Here is a 20,356-nt window from a genome sequence, read left to right as displayed (position 1 = left end):
AATATTCACATGTCTATTTTAAAGTAATGCTTTCTAGAAAAGCTAAGAAGCAGGGTTGTGTGGTCCACACTGCCTCTGTCTGCAATATGCACATGAGGACAACTTGGCTTGTTAGGCACAGAAGCATAATTTTTCCCCTGAAGGCAAAGCCCCTGAGAAAGATAACCAACCTCTAACAGCTGGCCTTGGGAACCCAATTCTTAAGAACAACTGCAAACTTCAAGGTAATATCATTGATTTTTTGTTCTCATTATTTCCTGCAAATAATTATTATCTACTATGTGATAGATACTGTTCTTGGCACTGGGATACAGTATCAGACAAGGTAGAAGAGTTCCCTGCTCTTGTGGGATTTATAGTCTAGTAGTAGATGCAGTCAATTGCCAAGGAAATAAAAAAAATGCAGGGAAATAATGATACACATCATGCAGAAATAAAAGCAGGGCATGTTCTAGGCAGAGTCAACAATTACAGATTCTCTGAGATAAAACAGGACTTGGTGCTCTTACAGGATGAGGCAAAAGAGAAAAAAAAAGTAACAGGTAGCCAAAAATAGTTAACTTTTCATTATATCCACATAGTCACATTCACAATCATGTGAATATCTGAAGTTGACACATTAGGCTCAAAAATCCTTTTATTTCAGCCCTTTATATTTTCTTATTAGATTTTTTTCACCTTTTAAAGACAAACAGTATGTAAAGATTATAATTGTAATCTTTTCTGAAGTCAAAGGATCAGTAATAATTGCTTCTTGTATTATGCTATATGGGTTAAGAGTCAAGTATTTACCTGAATCTGTACCCTCTGCAGAATATATTTGAAGTTTTTATTCCTGAATAAACGTGTATTAGTGGCTTGGTTTCAAAAAATAAATATCTCTTATTTCTAAAAGTAGAATGTTCTCTTAGAAATTGAAAAATATCCTTTCTGCAAAATAACTAAATAGCTGAAATGCTTGAAACAGGCTTCTCTGAAATGGTCTTGCTCTAAATAAAATAATCTTTGTGTTTTGATCAGTGGTCTTTGACTTTTAAAAAGTATCTTTTGCCATTTAAAATCTTTTTAGCATCATTACTGCTTCTAACACCTATTCAGCTTCAATTCAGGCTCTAGAGTCCTTCCTCTAAACTGACTTGCTGACAATACCATTTGTGCAGTTTGCTAAAATTGAAAGGACGCTGGATTTGAAGTAGTCAGACATTTGCTCCATATTTGTTCATTCCTCTAAGTGATTAATCTTAAGCCCTTGCTATGTGACAGGCTCCAAGATAGGACCTAAGTACGGAGTAGTAATGAGACAGACACACTCTGTCTTCGTGAGACATGGTTTGCTCCCAGCTCCCTCACAGTCCTCTGCCTGGACAATTCTCATGAGGAACTCTCTCAGAGCCTGGATGTCCTCATTTGTCAAATTGGCAACATGCAGAGGGGTTGTGAGGATGATAGAAAGATATGCTGGCATACATTAGATACGTAGTAAATAGATATCAATAAGGACAAGATTGCAGGAAGTCTGGGTACTATATCATAGACAAAAAAAACCTTTAGTTCTAAAGAACAAATGAGTTAGTTTCAGTTTAGTGTTAATTTCATCATTGTTTCATTTGTTTCACTTATTGGAGAGCTGTATTAATTTGTTAGTTTGAGCAAATGTCTCTCCAGTTTGCTAATGCCTGTCAGTAAATAAGAACTTTAATTCCATAAGGTTTCCATTACAAACTTACATTTCCTAGAACAGAACTAGCTTCAGTCACTATTTTTTTTTATAAAACACAATTACTTTATTGATTTCTTACAATCAAATACTGCCAACTAGCATTACTTCCACTCTTGCATCATTAAAAACAAAGGGTATTTCCTCCTTGGTATTTTCAAATGATGCATTATACAATAAACAAAGTTAGAACTTAAAATGCACCCTGATTAATTACGTAAACTGGTAATTTGCTTAAAAAAGCATAATAATTTGGTTCCTTTCTTCATAAAATGGAAATTTAAATATTTCTTCTGATAGTCTTGAGGTTATCATTATGAGTAGTGCAAAGTGTGGCACATATAGTTTCATCTAGAAGGGTGTGTATCTTACACACCTTAAACAAACAAAATGTGCATTAACAAAATGCATACAGTCAATGCATGATAGAAAGCATGTTTCAAATATAAGGCAGCCCTTCTGGCCACGATATTATTTAGGTTTTGCATTATCATTTATGGCATTATAGATTAATTACACATAACTTTTATACATTTTAACCCTGAAGATAAGAAAAATAACTGTTGCTTGAGAGAAATTATTCCAGGTAGCCATTTGGTTTGTATCAGGAGAAACTGAACCTCCATGAGTTTAGCGTCTGCCAAGTTGGAATCATTAGCTCAAGTGAGTGAATGAGATACGTGGAGCATTTCACAGTGACTGTTTCCCAAGTCCTGGCAATGCCTCTGCTCCCACAGTCCACCAAATGAAGCAATTCCGGGATGACCCTTCTATGTGGTTTTCCCTTTTCATTTTTTTTTTTTTTTTTTTTTTTTTTGCTGGATTAACGATTACTGTATTATTTCCTCTTTTCCCCTTTTCTGTGGCCTCCATTTTAATTATTCATAAATCCTTTCAGAATATCCTCAGAGAGCTCCATAAGAGGAAGTTCTGGAGATGGAAAATCCAAGGGAGGAAGATTGGGGATTGGAATGTCCTTGGCTTTCCCGGTATTTGCTGCAAACTTCTGCCAGGTTGAGGAGGCTGTAGCAGTTTCTGAATGTGGTGGCAAGCTCCATAACTCTGACGTTCCTACAAAATCAGCATCTACATCCAGCTCCTTTTCTATTGGACCTTTTAGAAGTCTGGCCTTTTCAGCCTTTAGTTGTTTATTTTCTTTCCTTAATCTTTCATTCTCAGCCACAAGGAATTCCACATGCCTCTTCAAATCGGCAATTTTGGTTGCCTGCTCCTCTATAATTGTTTTATCATCTTTGGGGGCTTTGCTTCCAATACATGGCTCTGCTGGCTCACTCTTTTGCTGAAGTAAATAAAGTAGTGTGTCTGGATCCCTGTCAAAGATCCCCTGAATCTCAGGCAGGCATTTCTCTGTGGAAGGGCTGTACTTCTGAGAAAGGGGACTCTGGCCCTCTGCATCCTCTGCAGAGGGTTTGTGAGATGCCTGAAGATGGGCAGCTACATCCTTGTCTGTGTTCTGCTGGGCTTTCAATCTTTCTTCACGCTGGGCCCTTTTCCATCTCTCTTGGATGAGGAGGAGCTATTTCATATGGCTATCCCTTTGCAATTCCAGTGAAAGATGAGCCGGCTCAGACTGCGTCAGCTTCATGGCTTCAGAAAGATACGCTGCAGCGTTTTTGTGACAAGAAATAGCCTCTTCGTATTTGCCTGCAGCTAATAAATGGTCTGCTCGTCTGCTCTGTTGATGAGCCAGGTTGAGGGGTCCTTCCATTACTTTCATAGACCCTGGGGTAAGCGGTGGCCTTAGGAAGGGGAGTAGTGGCGCTGGGGAACATGGAGGGGACTGCAAGGGAGCGCGACGCAGCCACGGAGACTGCGGCCCCTCTCTGTGCCCCAAGAGCCAGCGGTAGGCCTTTTTTTTTTTTTTTTTTTCTGAGACAGAGTCTTAGTCTGTCACCCAGACCAGAGTGCAGTGGCATGATCTCGGCTCACTGCAACCTTTGCTGCCCGAGTTCAAACAATTCTCCTGCCTTAGCCTCCCGAGTAGCTTGGATTACAGGAACCTGCCACCGCGCCCGGCTAATTGTTTTTGTATTTTTAGTAGAGACGAGGTTTCACCATGTTGATCAGGCTGGTCTTGAACTCCTGACCTCGTGATCCACCTGCCTTGGCCTCCCAAAGTGCTGGCATTACAGGCGTGAGCCACCGTGCCAGGCCCTTCAGTCACTATTTTTAATCAATGACAGGAATCCAGGAGGACACAAGTTCTTTAGAATCTTAATTGATGGCTTTGATGATAAATGTTTACTATTGCAGATAATTGTTTCAGTTCCCTATCAAACGTGTGACAATAAGGAGATACACAGTAATTTTTCTTTCAGGAGGTAGAAACAAATTGAATACTTCCTTCAAAATATTCTTTTAATCCATTCCCCTAAAGCACAGCATAATCACTCATTTTCGATTAAATCTCTTTATAAAGGTCATATAAGTAAAAAGAGTCATTATCAAAGTAAGAGCTTAATGCAAAGCACGGAGGAAAAAGACATTTTCTTTAAGGTGAAGGTACCTTGGTTTCATAGAATTTGTAAGGTAAACAACAATTTCCCACCAGAGTCATTTGGGAAATGCCCACGAGCACCAGTATCAGGGGAGATGATGGCTTTGCCCACAGAGGGACTCAAGTTTATACAGAAAAAAGAAGGTTGAGAAATGAGGCCCAAACTCAAGTGTCCTCCTACGTTCATGGGCAGAGACAGCTCTGACATGGTTTTTGTCAAGTGCACCACGTGGCGTATTTCTGGATAAAAGCTGGATTCCAGAGATCTAGCCCAGTTCTACAAATCCAGGGGAGGCGGACACACCATAGTCTTTGTGGCCTGGCTCCTCAAATTGGGAGTGGGTTCCTGTAAGGCACTGACAGGTAAAGCTCATCTATTCTGATGGTGTACACTTGAATTTTTCCTGTTTTGAGTCCTTAATTTGCTAGATGAGTCCGTGTGTACAATTGCCTACTATATTAAATAAACTATTCCATGTTGGTTTGGTGGCAAAATCAAATTATTTGCCTATCTGGTTGCCCAGTTGTTCACTTGAACTGACCAGCACCTGGCATGAGTTAACTGTCCTTATTATCAGCTAGATGCTGGCTAAATGGATCGGTTAGTTCACTGACCACTTAATTCAGCTAAGAGGGTAGATCCTATTCAGATAGCCCCTGAATCCTCCTCTGCTTTTTGTTGTTGTTAGTGGAAGTTACAAAACCCAGGATAATTCACCGAGTACTTGTGTTTTTTCTTGGCTTTGTGATAAGCCTCTTATCTTTTGCCTGAATTTGCTTTATGTGTGTGTCCTGGGGGAATGAAATGCTTCTCAATTAGGAAAAAAAATCTTAAGTTTGAAAGGAATGTTTAAAATCATCAGATCCAAATAATTCTCTACTGATTTAGTCTCCTTTAGTTGTCTTCACATGTTTTTCTCATTGAACATCTCCAGTGATGGGGAGCAGATTCCTTCCATTTACCTATAGACAATACTAACTGTGCTGGGCATATTTGGAAGGAAAGGAGGGAGTAGATGAGAAAGAGCTGGAGAGGAGAGGATGAGGAGAAAGCACTGCCACTTACTGAGCACATTCCCTGGGCTCAGCTCTGTGCCAACATCATTTAGAGATATATTGTGCAATTTGCTGGGCTGTGGCTCTAGAGTCAAGCTGCCTTATGCGAGCAGAGTTAACATAAGAGCATGTTAGCAGAGTTCACACCTCTAGCTTTTTCATTAATACCCTTTTAAAATTTGCTCTCTTCTGCTGAGGAGATAAGGGAGGAGATAGTGGCTGCATGCTAGGGTGGGAGGTCAGTATCACTGGCTTCTCTGCTGCCCTTGAAGGCCTCTTTCTGCACAGACCTGGAGACGGTAGAATTGTTTTTCCCTTAAAGATTGTCCAACTTGCCTTTGCTAAATGTCTTTGTGGCGGAGCAGCAATTGAAGCCAGCCTATTTAGTTTTACAGCCCATGCTCTCACAGGCTTCACTGTCTTTCTAGTTAATTCTCTCCTACTTTCACCTGGCTTTCCATTCTCCATCATGGGGCTCTGCCCTGCATCCAGGTGGTGAGGCAGTCCTGCAGCAGAAATGTAACTGCCTGGTAGAGAGTAAGAGGTAATGCCTTGTGCACATAAAAGTAGCAGCGTGAAGGCAAGTTCAGGAGATGATATAGAAAGTTGTCAGAGAGTGTGACTCTTTATGGGATTGCACCCTCACCAAGCAACAAAGCAGGCCTCACTTTCCCTGAAGTTAAAACCAGGATGAAAGGCTGCCCTGTGAAAACTTTTATCTTCCTGCCTCTGTGAGATGATGCGCATGAGCCTACGTACTCAGGCTCCATGACAGGCAGTGTTAGCAGTCAGGTACGAGAGATCTACAGTGAGTCTAAGTTTCATATCTTCCACTTTTTAGATGATTATCATGGATAAGTTATTTCACATCTCTGTGCCTCCATGTAAAGTGTGCCTCCATCTGTAATAAGAGTACTCACTACATAGGGTTGTTGTGATGATGAAATTTAGTTCTATATTTTCAGCACTTAGAACAGTGCCTGGGATAAAGAACATCACCATCATTAGCAGCAGCCCCAGCCAGGAGTTTGGCTGTGTTCTGTCAGAACTGAAGCCCTCTCTTTGAGATCTCAGACCATCATTTGTGCTTTGCAGGGGCTGGAGAGAAGTTTTCTCTTTGCGCCTTCCCCATACTCCACTCAATGTGTTCAGGGTCTGAATCACCAGTTGCTGGGCATCCTCTGGGCACCAGGGCATCCTCTAGGCGCCAGGACTGCCAGGCGGCACAGATTCCAGGTTATTTCTATAAGCCACCTGGAAAGCTAGAACTGATGCTCCACAAGATGGTTCCCAGGACATTGGATCAGTTTAAACATGCGATCAGTGTATTGCCAAAGGCTATTGGTATGAGAACAGATAGCAGGAACAGCTTAATTATTCATGCAGTTGCACACACACACACACACACACGTTACAGGATACTGCAAAGGAGACTGAGCTTTGTTTCCAGTGCTCCCTTCAAAGTAAAAGCAATTCCTTGGTAAACTTAAGTAATGTCTGCAGCCCTGAATAACCAGTGATTTCCCAGTCTTTTCAGTTATATGCTTTTTGTACCTGCTTAGCACATGTGACATTCTCTGGTCCTAAATGCCGTTTTATAGTTTATGGCAAACTGTTAAACAACTTGCTGAAAGTCTGATGCATAAACAGAGCTCCTGCTTTGTTTGGGACTCTCTGGCTACTCATGGTAGCTACCTCATTATTATAGCCACACAGTGCTTTCTGTGCCTGTGTGTAGACTTTCCCAACTCCACTTGCTTTCCTGCAGCCAACCAGTCCCTCTAAAACTACCTCAAGTAGGTGCAGATCCAGCACAAGGGAGTTGAGGATACTAAAGTGGGTTCAGCTTCAGACCTTGCCTGTGGCCTTAGCAGTTTTTTTGTGGGGGTTGGGGGAGATTGTCTATCCATCCCGAGTGTTTTGGTTGGGTGCGTGGTGGTCTTTAACCAATATGGTACTGAAGATGAGACTTGGGCTTCCTTAACTCATTTAAAATAACCCAAGGCTATCTTACACTCAATTGGTTGGTTACACACAGTGTGTTAGGCCAGTTAGTTCTGAATCTTCTTTTCCATTTACTGCAGTCCTAGATAAAATATTTTCAATGATCTGATTTTATCTATTTAAAACTGTGAGATAACGCATTCCTGGGTTATACCAGCATGCATGCTGACCTCAGAATCAGAGAATCTCAGCTGGGCGCGGTGGCTCACGCCTGTAATCCCAGAGCTTTGGGAGGCTGAGGCGGACAGATCACTTGAGGTCAGGAGTTCAAGACCAGCCTGGCCAACAAGGTAAAACCCTGTCCCTACTAGAAATACAAAAATTAGCCAGGCATGGTGGTGTGCACCTGTAATCCCAGCTACTTGGGAGGCTGAGGCAGGAGAATCGCTTGAACCCGGGAGGCAGAGGTTGCAGTGAGTCAAGATCATACCACTGCACTCCAGCCTGGGTGACAGAGTGAGACTTTGTCTCAGAAAAAACAACAACAACAAAAAGAATCAGAGAATCTCAAACCTCACATTCACATGATTTTCTCTTGATAGTGCCACGGAAACTGAAACAGAAATAAAAAACTTCCTTCCCAGCTCAGGAAGAAACTGAAAAGAAAAGGATACATGATTGATAGGACAGGGCCATTTCACTAAAGACAAACAATGCTTGAGGTGGGAGGGGAGGGGTTCTTTGTCTTGGATCTGTGACTCTCTTAGGTCCTCTGTGAGAGTTCTCGAATCCTCTGGAATGTGCTCCTCATCCTCCTCTCAGTCCTACCTCCCTTCAGATCTTCTTCCTTCCTTTTCATAACTCACCAGATGAACACAGTACATGCAGGAAGAGCATATAGTAGGTGATTCTTCCTCTCTTTCTTGGTCCTCCTTCCCCTTTGCATTCCTGTTTCCATTTTTCTCTGCATTCCTCTGTTTCCGTTTTCCTCAGACTGACATTGCTCCTGAGGAAGTGAAGATACAAGATAAGAGAAAAGGGGAGATTGAAGGCATGGGTTCTTATTCCAAATTTTTTTCCTTCCCATTTTAGACCTTGAAATGAAAAGATGATCTCTCTCCACTCAAATAAGAAACCTTCCAAAAACCTGAGTGGGGATTGAAAACCATTCACTGTCCATGTTCTTTGTGTAAGCTAGAACTTTCTACATTTTCTTGTTTTATCACTGGGTGTTCTGTTTCTAGTGAAGCTGAGGCATGGTGATCCTGTCCTGGGAAAACCAAACGATGAGAGTGGAATTCGTGCTTCAAGGATTCTCTTCCATCAGACAGTTAAATATTTTCCTCTTTATGATAATTTTAGTTTTCTACATCTTAACTGTTTCTGGAAACATCCTCATTGTCCTTCTAGTTTTAGTCAGACATCATCTCCACACCCCTATGTACTTCCTCCTGGTGAAATTGTCCTGTCAGGAGATCTGGTATACCTCTAACATCATCCCCAAAATGTTGCTGATTATCATAGCTGAATAGAAGACTATCTCTGTGGCTGGCTGGCTGGCACAATTCTACTTCTTCGGATCCCTGGCTGCCACGGAGTGCCTCTTGCTTGCTGTGATGTACTATGATTGCTACCTAGCCATCTGCCAGCCTCTTTGCTACCGTGTCCTCATGACTGGCCCCCTTTGCATCAGGCTAGCTGCTGGCTCTTGGTTCTGCTGCTTCCTCCTTACAGCAATCACCATGGTCTTGCTATGTAGACTAACCTTCTATGGACCCTATGAAATCGATCACTTCTTTTGTGACTTCACCCCTGTGGTTCATCTCTCCTGCATGGATACCTCAGTGACTGAGACCATTGCCTTTGCCACCTCTTCTGCAGTAACTCTGATCCCATTTCTCCTCATTGTAGCCTCCTACTCCTGCGTCCTTTCTGCTGTCCTAAGAATCCCATCTTGCACAGGCCAGAAAAAGGCCTTCTCCACCTGCTCTTCCCACCTCACTGTGGTCATGGTGTTTTATGGGACACTGATTGCCACATACCTTGTGCCCTCAGCCAACTCATCCCAACTCTTGTGCAAAAGGTCCTCTCTGCTCTACATCATCCTGACACCCATGTTTAACCCTATCATTTATAGCCTGAGAAACAGAGACATCCATGAAGCTCTGAAGAAGTGCTTGAGGAAGAAGTCAGGTGTTTGCCTTAGGTAATACGAAAAGGAAAAAAGTTGTATTTGTCTAAATGTTGATGAACTGGGCTGAGTCATTTAAATTCTACATAAAACGCAATTGCCTAAATGAGGAGCTACCTAAAACAGATGACCAGATACCTCTACTGAGTTATGACAGCCCCAGGTAAACTGCTGTCCCAGGATATGATCTATGCAGGTCAGACTGTGCTCCATCATCTCCAGTAGACTTGGATTCTTATGTAGAAGCCCATATTCAAAATGAGCCAGTAGGTGTGTTCACTTGTTCATCAAAATATTCATCAAGGGTTTGTTAATGCTCAAGGCATTGTGTTGGACATAAGTGATAAAGTGATGGGCAAAAACAGAGGCAGTTCCTGCTTTCACTGAACTCACAGTCTATGGGGAGAAAAACATTAATCAAGTAATGAATATAAAACTACACATATGATATAAAACTGTACTTGTAATTCAAAATTGAAAATAAGAAGATGACCAGCACATACCTATTAGAACGGCCAAAACCCAAAACACTGACAACACCAAATGCTGGTGAGGATGTGGAGCAACAGGAACTTTCATTCACTGCTGGTGGGAATACAAAATGGTACACCCACTTTGGAGTATACTCTTGCAGTTTCTCACAACACTGAATATACTTTTACAACAAAATTCAATAATCACATTCATTGCTATTTACCCAAATTAGTTGAAAACGTATGTCCATACAAAAACCTGTACATGGATGTTCATAGCAGCTTTATTCATAATTGCTGACATTTGGAAGCAAACAAGATGTCCTTCAGTAAGTGAATGAATAAACAAACTGTGGTACATCCAGACAATAGAATACTATTTGGTGCTAAAAAGAAATGAACTATCAAGCTATGAAAAGACATGAAGCAACCTTAAATGCATATTACTAAGTAAAAAAAAAAAAACAATCTGAAAAGGCAAAATTATGGAAATAAGTGAAAAGATTAGTAGTTGCCAAGAGGTAGGAGGGAGGGAGGAATAAGAGCACAAAGCGGAGGGCAGAGAAATTTTACAGCTGTGAAGCTACTCTGTATGATAATACAGGGGTAGATACATGCCATTACACATTTGTCCAAACCTATTCAACGTACAACACCAAGCATGAACCCTAATGTAAATTACGGACTTTGCTGATGATGTGTCATTGTGGGTTCATTGATTATAAGAAATGTACCACTCAGGTGTGAGATGTCAGTAGTGGGGAAGGCTGTGCATGTGTGAGGGTGAAGGATATGTGGACACCATCTGTATTTTCTGCTCAGTTTTGCTGTGAACCTAAAACTGCTCTAAAAAATCAATTTAAAAAGAATAACTATTATTATAGATGTTAATTGTATATTAATAATGTAAAACTTCAGTCTCTTTGGAGTAGATTTTGCCTAGGAAAAGCATTTTCTAGTCCTTTGTACTCTTGAAATTAGAAGTGGGAAAATGAAGATTTGGGGAAATAAGCTAGACAAAGGACCTATGACAATATCTCCAGTACTCCATCTCCTCCGCTGCCATAGCGGTAGGCTCAGTTGGAAGTTAGGGATTTATATTTATTGAGTGCCACCTCTTCCTGCCAGGCTGTTGTCTGTACTGGGTCCTCTTCCTGTTGGCACATACTCTCAGCAGTTAGAACACAGGCTGTGTTGAGCTTGTGTTTGTTCTTGGCTCTATGCAATTCTAAAGAGCAGAATTGACTTCAGAGTAGAAAAGCTGAGGTCAGCATTGCACACGGATGCTACCTGCCTCCTTCTCTGGTTCCTACAAAGTATGTTCCCCCAGTGCTGGGAACAGGAGTCTTTCTTATCCAAACTTTTCTCTTTTTTTGAGTTAAGCCAAGAGATTATATTCACCATTTATGGAGGTTACTCAAAACTCTGGCTGGGAAACAGTTCATAAGTATCTGAAGACATTCTCAGGCTTTGCTTATGAAAAGATAATTAATTGCCCTCTTCTTGTAAACTAGAAGAATATTGTTGAAATCATCTTGGAGTAGTTTCAGCAAAAGTAAAAGTTGTCAGCTTTCAATTATCTGCAGGTGCCTCATCTGCAGCAAGTTTCAAAGCCAGATTAAATTTAAAGGAAGATGGATGGCTGGATAAGAGAGCAAGATCTGCATCAAGGGTAAGTTTGAATTCAAGCACTGCCACTTTCTAGCAGTGTGGCTTTGGTTAAGTTATCCAACATCACGAATCTTAGGATTTCCTATCTGTAAAGGAGAAAATGCCATGTCTTTTTTTTCTTTCTTTTTTTTTTTTTTTTGAGACAGAGTCTTGCTCTGTCACCCAGTCTGGAGCGCAGTGGTACGATCTCGGCTCACTTCAACTTCCACCTCCCGGGTTCAGGCAATTCTCCTGCCTCAGCCTCCTGAGTAGGTGGGACTATAGGCATGCACCACCGCACCTGGCTTTTTTTTTTTTTTTTTTTTTTTTTTTGTATTTTTAGTAGAGACAGGGTTTTACCATGTTGGTCAGGCTGGTCTCGAACTCATGACCTCAAATGATCTGCCCACCTCGGTCTTTCAAAGTGCTGGGATTACAGGTATGAGCCACCGTGCCCTGCCTGTCATATCTATCTCATACTGCTAAGAACATGTCCAGTTCACGGTCTGGCCCACAGGAAAAGCTCAGTAAATGAAGAGCTCTTGTAATTCTTCTAGGTTCCACCTTCTGCACCAAATCCTAGTCAAAACTATGTTCTACTAAGAATTATTTTTGATATTATAAAGTGATAAATGCTCAGATTTTTTTTTTTTTTTTTTTTTTGAGACGGAATTTCACTCTGCTGCCCAGGCTGGAGTGCAATGGTGCAATCTCGGCTCACCACAACCTCTGCCTCTGGGGTTCAAGTGGTTCTCCTGCCTCAGCCTCCTGAGTAGCTGGGATTACAGGCATGTGCCACTAAGCCAGGCTAATTTTTGTATTATTAGTAGAGATGGGGTTTCACCATGTTGGTCAGGCTGGTCTTGAACTCCCAACCTCAGGTGATCTGCCCGCCTCGGCCTCCCAAAGTGCTGGAATTACAAGCATGAGCCACCGTGCCCGGCCAATGCTCAGAATTTTTAAGGTGCAGAGAGAATATATGGCTTACCTAGTCTATATATTATTTCACAGATAGAAAAGTGATCTCCTACTTTAGGTGGACTTTTCCTGGGTAATTATATAACAAAGGCTAGAATCCAGTGCTTCTGTTTCCAAATCTAGGCCTCTTCCCCAACGACACACCACCTACCAACTAAGTGGCTTCTCTCTCTGTCCAGAGGCACCTAAGAAACTTCCCTTTTATAGTAGTGCTCCCCTTATCTGAGGTTTTGCTTTCCATGGTGTCAGTTGCCCTCAGTAAACTATCCTCCAAAAATATTAAGTGGAAAATTCTAGAGGTAAGAAATGTATAAGTTTTAACTTGCCTGTTCTCCTGAGTAGCATGTTAAAAATCTTTCACTGTCCCACTCTGTCCTGCACAGAAGTGAATCATCTCTTTACCCAGTGTATCCACACTGTGTAGGCTACCTGCCCCATTAGTCACTCAGTAGCCCTCTTGAGTGTCACAGCAATTGTCCTAGTATCACAGAGCTTGTGTTCAAGTAACCCTTATTTTGCTGAATAATGACCCCTAAGTGCAAGAGTAGTGAGGTTGGTATATTGTTATTGTTGTTTTATGTTATTATTAGTTATTGCTGTGAATCTTACTGTGCCTGATTTATAAATTAAATTTTAGCAGGGGCATGTATGTATAGGTAAAAAACATAGTGTATATAGGGTTTGGTGATATCTGTGGTTTCAGGCATCCACCAGGGGTCTTGAAATGTAGTATCCCCTGCAGATAAGAGGAGACTACTGCATATGCCAGATTTGCCTCTAGGATCACTGTTAGGTTACGCTCGGCAGGGATAGAGTGCAGTGTATCACAGCACATGCCAGTGCCATTGACATCCCCTGCCAGCACTGAGCTCCACGTTGTACCTTCTACAAAGTCACAGCCTTGAATTAGGTAACACGGCCTCAGATTTTTGTGGTGAGCAAACCCCTATCAGATGGGAGATATTCCCATTATTCTTTCTGCAAAAAAGCCACAACTCCCAGCCTTCTAAATAGGGAAGGGGAAATGTTGGGTATAGAACTGGCTTATTTTCATTGTGACATGACAATGAAGCACAAAGACTGGAGACTCTCCTTCCAGGTCACTGAGGGATGTAGGACTGGAGGAGCCACACCCCTGGTCTCACAACTGAAAATAAATTCCAACACTGGCAAGGAACCCAGAAGTCTGACCCCCTGGACCAGTGGTTTTTTATCCTGAGAGTTGGGCAAAGGTGCCTAAGAAGCCACCAAAGGAGGAAAGTGGCTGAGCAGTCTCTGAGCCCCACCCCTGTGCTCGCTGAGCAATTCTGCTTTTATCTATCCTGTTTACTTCTATTCCGTTTAAAACTTCATTTGAATAAAGACTTTTGGTGCCATACATGCATGCCCACACACTTTCACACATATATCTTTTTGGTAGGCCTTTTCTTTCTTTAGAGCTTACCTTATTTTTCTGCTAGAAAACATGCAAAACACAAGGGTCATGTTTGGCTTAATTTATATCCTGTGAGTTCAAAGACAGTTGGTGTGCCCTTGCTGAGAGGAGAAAAAGGAGACAGTATCTGGAGAAGGCTACAGCTAACAGAGAATGACGAGCTTCTATAGATAATTTTGTACATCACCATTACAAGCACTATACCGTTTTAAGCCTTCTGAATCTCTGTAACTGACTTTTCTTCTACAAATTGAGTCATAAAACAACACTTGCCGCCAGGCGCGGTGGCTCACGCCTGTAATCCCAGCACTTTGGGAGGCCGAGGTGGACGGATCACGAGGTCAGGAGATGGAGACCATCCTGGCCAACATGGTGAAACCCCATCTCTACCAAAAATACAAAAATTAGCTGAGCGTGGTGGTGGGCGCCTGTAATCCCAGCTGCTCGGGAGGCTGAGCCAGGAGAATGGCTTGAATCCGGGAGGCGGAGGTTGCAGTGAGCCAAGATCGCCACTGCACTCCAGCTCGGTGACAGAGCAAGATTCTGTCTCAAAAAAAACACAAAAAACAAAAAACACTTGCCAATATCTTCTCCAAATTTATGAACAATGCCCATCCCTGTATGGCATGGGATACCACCAGTTAGCCTGGCTATACCCTGACATATTTGTTCTTTGAAGCTCAGGTGTGAGATGGCCTTCAAAAGGTATGTCTTGTCATCCACAGTCAAATTACTTCTGAGGACAAGAAAAGGGAGTAATGCTACATGATGATCTATAAGTTACTGATTATTGGCTTATAGCTGGCAGTCCTTTGGTGATAAATGGGAGAGGATACTGATGTACAGTCAAGGTTGGACTGGGGAACTACATGGGAGATATCACAGCCACTGCAGTCATCACAGGACGTAGCAGTGTTTCCTGAGAGACTTCTCACTCTTGCCTCTCTGAGTTGGGACAAGAAAGCCCATTCAGTCTGGGCTACGGTGTCATCCAGTCTTGGTGGTTTCTCACTATCCACATCCATCTGAGCTCAAAGAAGATGAAACCTAAACAAGAGAGAGTCACAGCCTTCATGCTGAAATCAAGAGTCTGCAGCACAAGAGACCACTTCTTTTTTTTTTATATACTTTAAGTTATAGGGTATATGTGCACAATGTGCAGGTTTGTTACATATGTATTCATGTGCTATGTTGGTGTGCTGTGCCCATTAACTCGTCATTTACATTAGGTATATCTCCTAATGCTATCCCACCCCCCTCCCCCCACCCCATGACAGGCCCCTGTGTGTGATGTTCCCCATCCTGTGTCCAAGTGTTCTCACTGTTCGATTCCCACCTATGAGTGAGAACATGTGGTGTTTGGTTTTCTGTCCTTGAGATAGTTTGCTCAGAATGACAGTTAAGGAGACCACTTCTTGTACATCCTCCTGGGACCTACCTGTCCCTCAACCACTGAGTGAGTCAAGTTTGTGATGGCTCCTATGTAGCTGACAGACCTGGGCCAGTCTCTTAACTGCTTTGGGGCTCAGACTCCAAATCTGAAAAACCAGGAATATTGGCTAGGTGTTTTCTAAGGAACATACTAAGAATAATAACTAATGTTTATATTGTATTTTAAACTTTATAAAACTTTTCCACACAGTTACTCACTTGCTCCTCATTTAGTTGTAAAGTAGAAACCATCTCCATGGCACAGATGAAAAAACTAAGACTCAAAGATGCTAAACAACTTTCACAAAGTGTCTCTGTGAATGCCTTCAGGTTTCCAACTTTCCATTACATCACACTCTTAGCTCTAAGATTTCATAATTCAGTGTTTTTCTTCTGGAGATATATATATATATACACACATATATATATACACACATACATATATCTCCATCCAAAGTACAGCAACTTCAAAGACTGAAGGAACATCAGCCCACACAGATGAGAAAGAACCAGCTCAAGAACTCTGGCAACTCAGAGAGCCAGAATGACTTCTTACCTCCAAACAACCACACTAGTTTCCCAGCAATGGCTCTTAACCAGACTGAAATGGATGAAATGACAGAAAGAAATAGAATTCATATATATAATATATATATATATATATGCACACACACACACTTTTATATATATTTATATATAATTATAGCTATATAAAAAATATATTTAATTACAGTTACAATAACCATAATACTGCCTTATCTTTGGGGCTTAATCCAATATGATACAGATTGGAAAGCTTGCATCCATGGTAGCTGCATGCTGGTACCACTGTCCCAGATGCCATACTGCCAAATAGTTTGGTACTTTTTATGTAATCTGTGACATATTATGCGTAACTTGAATTAGGCACTAGTAATGATATGGGCTTTTGATAATACACACCCAATTTCTGAAATCCAGATTTTAATTCATATTTAATACAATTTTTTTAAACTTTTATTTTAGGTTTGGGGGTATATGTGGAGTTTTGTTACACAGATAAACATATGTCATGGGGGTTTGTTGTACATATCATTTCCTCACCCAGGTATTAAGCCCAATACCCAATAGTTATCTTTTCTGCTTCTCTGCCTCCTCCCAGACTCCACCCTCCAGTAGACCCAGGGGCTATTGTTTCCTTCTTTGTGTTCATAAGCTCTTATCATTTAGCTCCCACTTACAAGTGAGAACATGCAGTATTTTGTTTTCTGTTCCTACATGAATTTGTCTAGGATAAAAGCCTCCAGCTCCATCCATGTTCCCAAAAAAGACATAATCTTACTCTTTTTTATGGCTGCATAGTATTCCATGGTATGTATGTAACACATTTTCTTTATCCAATCTGTCATTGATGGGCATTTATGTTGATTCCATGTCATTGCTCTTATGAATAGTGCTGCAATGAACATTTGCACACATATGTCTTTATGGTAGAATGATTTATATTCCTCTGGGTGTATAGCCAGTAATGGGATTGCTGGGTTGAATGGTAGTTCTGGTTTTATCTCTTTGAGGAATTGCCATACTGCTTTCCACAATGGTTAAACTAATAATTTACTCTCCCACCAACAGTGTATAAGCATACCTTTTTCTCTGCAGCCTTATCAGCATCTATTGTTTTTTGACTTCTTAGTAATAGCCATTCTGACTGGTGTGAGATATTATCTCATTGTGGTTTTGATTTGCATTTCTCTAACGATCAATGATATTGAGATTTTTTTCATGTGCCTGTTGGGCACATGTATGTCTTCTTTAGAGAGGTGTTTGTTCATGTCCTTTGCCCACTTTTTTATTGGGTTGTTTTTCTCTTGTAAATTTGTTTAAGTTCCTTATAGATTCTGGATATTAGACCTTTGTCAGATGCATAGTTTGCAGATATTTTTTCCCATTTTGTAGGTTGTCTGTTTACTCTGTTGACTGTTTCTTTTGCTGTGCAGAAGTTCTTAAGTTTAGCTCTTAATCAGGTCCCAATTGTCAATTTTTGCCTTTGTTGTGATTGCTTTTGGTGCCTTTGTCATGAAATCTTGCCCGTTCCCATGTCCAGGATGGTATTTTCCAGGTTATCTCCCACGGTTTTATGAAGTTTTATGTTTTAGATTTAAATATTTCATCCATCTTGAGTTGATTTTTGTATGTGGTGTAAGGAAGGGGTCCAATTTCAATCTTCTGCATATGGATAGCCAGTTAGCCCACTACCATTTATTGAATATGGGGTCTTTCCCCATAGCTTATGTCAGCTTTGTTGAAGATCAGATGGTCATAGATGTGCAGCCTTATTTCTGGGCTCTCTATTCTGTTCCATTGGTCTATGTGTCTGTTTCTGTACCAGTTCCATGCTGTTTTGGTTACTATAGCCTTATAGCATAGTTTGAAGGTGAGCAACGTAATGCTTCCAGCTTTGTTCTTTTTGCTTAGGATTGTGTTGGCTATTTGAGCTCTTTTTTTTGTTCTATACGAATTTTAAAATAGATTTTTCTAGTTTTATGAAGAATTACATTAATAATTTGATAGGAATAGCACTGAATCTGTAAATTGCTTTGGGCAGTATAGCCATTTTAATGATATTAATTCTTCCTATTTATGAGCATGGGATTTTTTCCATTTGTTTGTGTCTTCTCTGATTTCTCTGAGCAGTGTTTTGTAATTCTCTTTGTAGAGATCTTTCACCTTCCTGGGTAGTTATAGTCTAGATTACTAGATATTTTATTCATTTTGTGGTGATTGTGAATGGAATTTCCTTTTGGTTTCACTATTGTTGGTGTATAAGAATGCTAGTGATTTTTGTATTGTACAACTTTGCTGCAGTTGTTTATCAGCTGGAGGAGCTTTTGGGCTAAGACCATGGGGTTTTCTAGATAGAGAATCATGTAATCTGCAGAGATGGTTTGACTTCCTTTCTTCTTATTTGGATGCCATTTATTTATTTCTCTTGCCAGATTGCTTTGGCTAGGACTTCCAATACTATGTTGAATAAGAGTGGCGAGAGAGGGCATCTTTGTCTTGTGCTGGTTTTCAAGGGGAATACTTCCAGCATTTGCCCATTCAATGTAATGTTTCTGGAGTTTTGAAAAACCATTTGTTGTCCCACAGCCAATGAATGGTTTTTTGAAACTCCAGAAATATCCAGATTATATGAAGGCAAATATTAGAATTTTTAAACACTTATGCTTATTTCTAAGTAATAATAGAAATGAAATTATATGATACATTTTCTTATTAAAGATGATGTTCTGGCACTGAGCTTAGTTGCTGTCTCCACTGCTCCATCTTCTCTGTTCCAGGAGTCCCTGAGTGATTCTACTGCAGCCTCTGTCTGTCATCCTGTGACATGCAGGTACTGGGAGGAGATCCATAAAAAAGACTCCAGAACATATGGAGGCTGGGAAACGTACTGGTTGATTCCACCATGCTGTCATGGCTGCTGGCATACATGAGTGAACATAGATCCTGATAAAACACTTTGGCTAGAACCACCCATTGGAGTGTTGTGGCCAGTAGACTAGGAACACTTTGGCCCCACCAGCATAGCAGGTTCCTAATCTCCAGGGACTGGAGAACAAAGCTAGAAGCTGAATACCAGCCCCCCAGAGTCACAGCATGCAGATCAGAAGTGCTGAGCTGAGCCTTGCCCTGTAAAACTTTCCAGATATGCATTCAGTTGACTGAACCCACCTCATGTTGCAGTCAAACCACCAAGGACATCAGAGAAGATAAAAGCCAAAAAAAAAAAAAAATCCAAAGTACAGCATCTTCAAAGACTGAGGGATCATCAGCCCACACAAATGAGAAAAAGCCAATGCAAGAACTCCAGCAATTCAAAAAGCCAGAATGTCTTCTTACCTCCAAATGACCATACTAGTTCCCCAGAAATGGCTTTTAACCAGGCTGAAATGGCTGAAATGACAGAAAGAGGATTCAGAATATGGATAGGAACAAAGATCATTGACAGGAGAAAGTCTAAACTCAATCCAAGGAATCTAAGGAATACAATACAATGATATAAAAGATGAAAGATGAAATAGCTATTTTAAGAAAGAACCAAATTGATCTGATAAAGCTGAAAAATTCATTTCAAGGATCTCATAATAAAATGCAAGTATTAACAGCAAAACCATCCAAGCTGAGGAAACAGTCTAAGAGCTTGAAGACTAGTTCTCCAAACTAACTCAGTCAGACAAAAATAAAGAAAAAACAATAAGGAAGAATGAACAAAACCTCTGAGAAATATGGGCTTATGTGAAGAGATCAATCTATGACTCACTGGCATCCCTGAAAGGAGGCAGAGAAGACAAGCAAGTTGAAAAACATATTTGAGGACACCATCCATTAAAGTTTCCCCAACCTTGCTAGAGAGATGAACATTTAAATTCAGGAAATGCAGAGAACTCTTCTGGGATACTATACAAGATGATCATCCTCAAGTCACATAGTAATCAGATTCTCAGAGGATGAAATGAAAGAAAAAAATGTTAAAGGCAGCTAAAGAGAAGGGAGGAGACACCTACAAAGGGAACCCCATCAACCTAATAGCAGACCTTTCAGCAGAAACCCTATAAGCCATAAGACATTGGGGGCTATATTTAGCATCTGTAAAGAAGAGAAATTTCAACCAGTAATTTCATATCCAGCTAAACTAAGCTTCATGAGCAAAGAAGAAATAAGATCATTTTCAGAGAAGCAAATGCTAAGGCAATTCATTACCACCAGTCCTGCCTTACAAGGGGCCCTTAAAGGAGTGCTAAATATGGAAATGAAAGACTGTTACCAGCCCAACACAAAAACATATTTAAGCACGGAGACCGTTGACACTATAAAGCAACCACACAAACGAGTCTGTATAACCAGCTAACAACATGACAACAGGATCAAATCTTCACATATCAATGTTAACCTTGAATTTAAACAGACAAAATGCCTCATTTAA

At 40.9% G+C, this 20,356-nt stretch overlaps 2 protein-coding genes across 2 annotated transcripts; one reads left to right on the top strand and one right to left on the bottom strand.

Moving 5' to 3' along the window:
• Positions 1-2,538: 2,538 nt before the first annotated feature.
• Positions 2,539-3,539, bottom strand: LOC101140067 (nuclear receptor-binding factor 2-like). Its single transcript, XM_055354499.2, is given in 1 exon segment — positions 2,539-3,539. A coding segment is annotated over 1 exon segment (864 nt). The 5' UTR covers positions 3,456-3,539; the 3' UTR covers positions 2,539-2,591.
• Positions 3,540-8,851: 5,312 nt separating this feature from the next.
• On the top strand, positions 8,852-9,445 carry LOC101126345 (olfactory receptor 1468-like). Its single transcript, XM_019009407.1, has one exon. The coding sequence runs from the start codon at positions 8,852-8,854 to the stop codon at positions 9,443-9,445; it is 594 nt and encodes a 197-aa protein (XP_018864952.1).
• The last annotated feature ends 10,911 nt before the right edge of the window (positions 9,446-20,356 follow it).

Source organism: Gorilla gorilla, chromosome 1 (assembly GCF_029281585.2).
Source record: "Gorilla gorilla gorilla isolate KB3781 chromosome 1, NHGRI_mGorGor1-v2.1_pri, whole genome shotgun sequence".
Taxonomy (NCBI): domain Eukaryota; kingdom Metazoa; phylum Chordata; class Mammalia; order Primates; family Hominidae; genus Gorilla; species Gorilla gorilla.
Note: the sequence above shows the minus strand (reverse complement) of the source record. Positions and strands in the feature narration are given on the sequence as shown.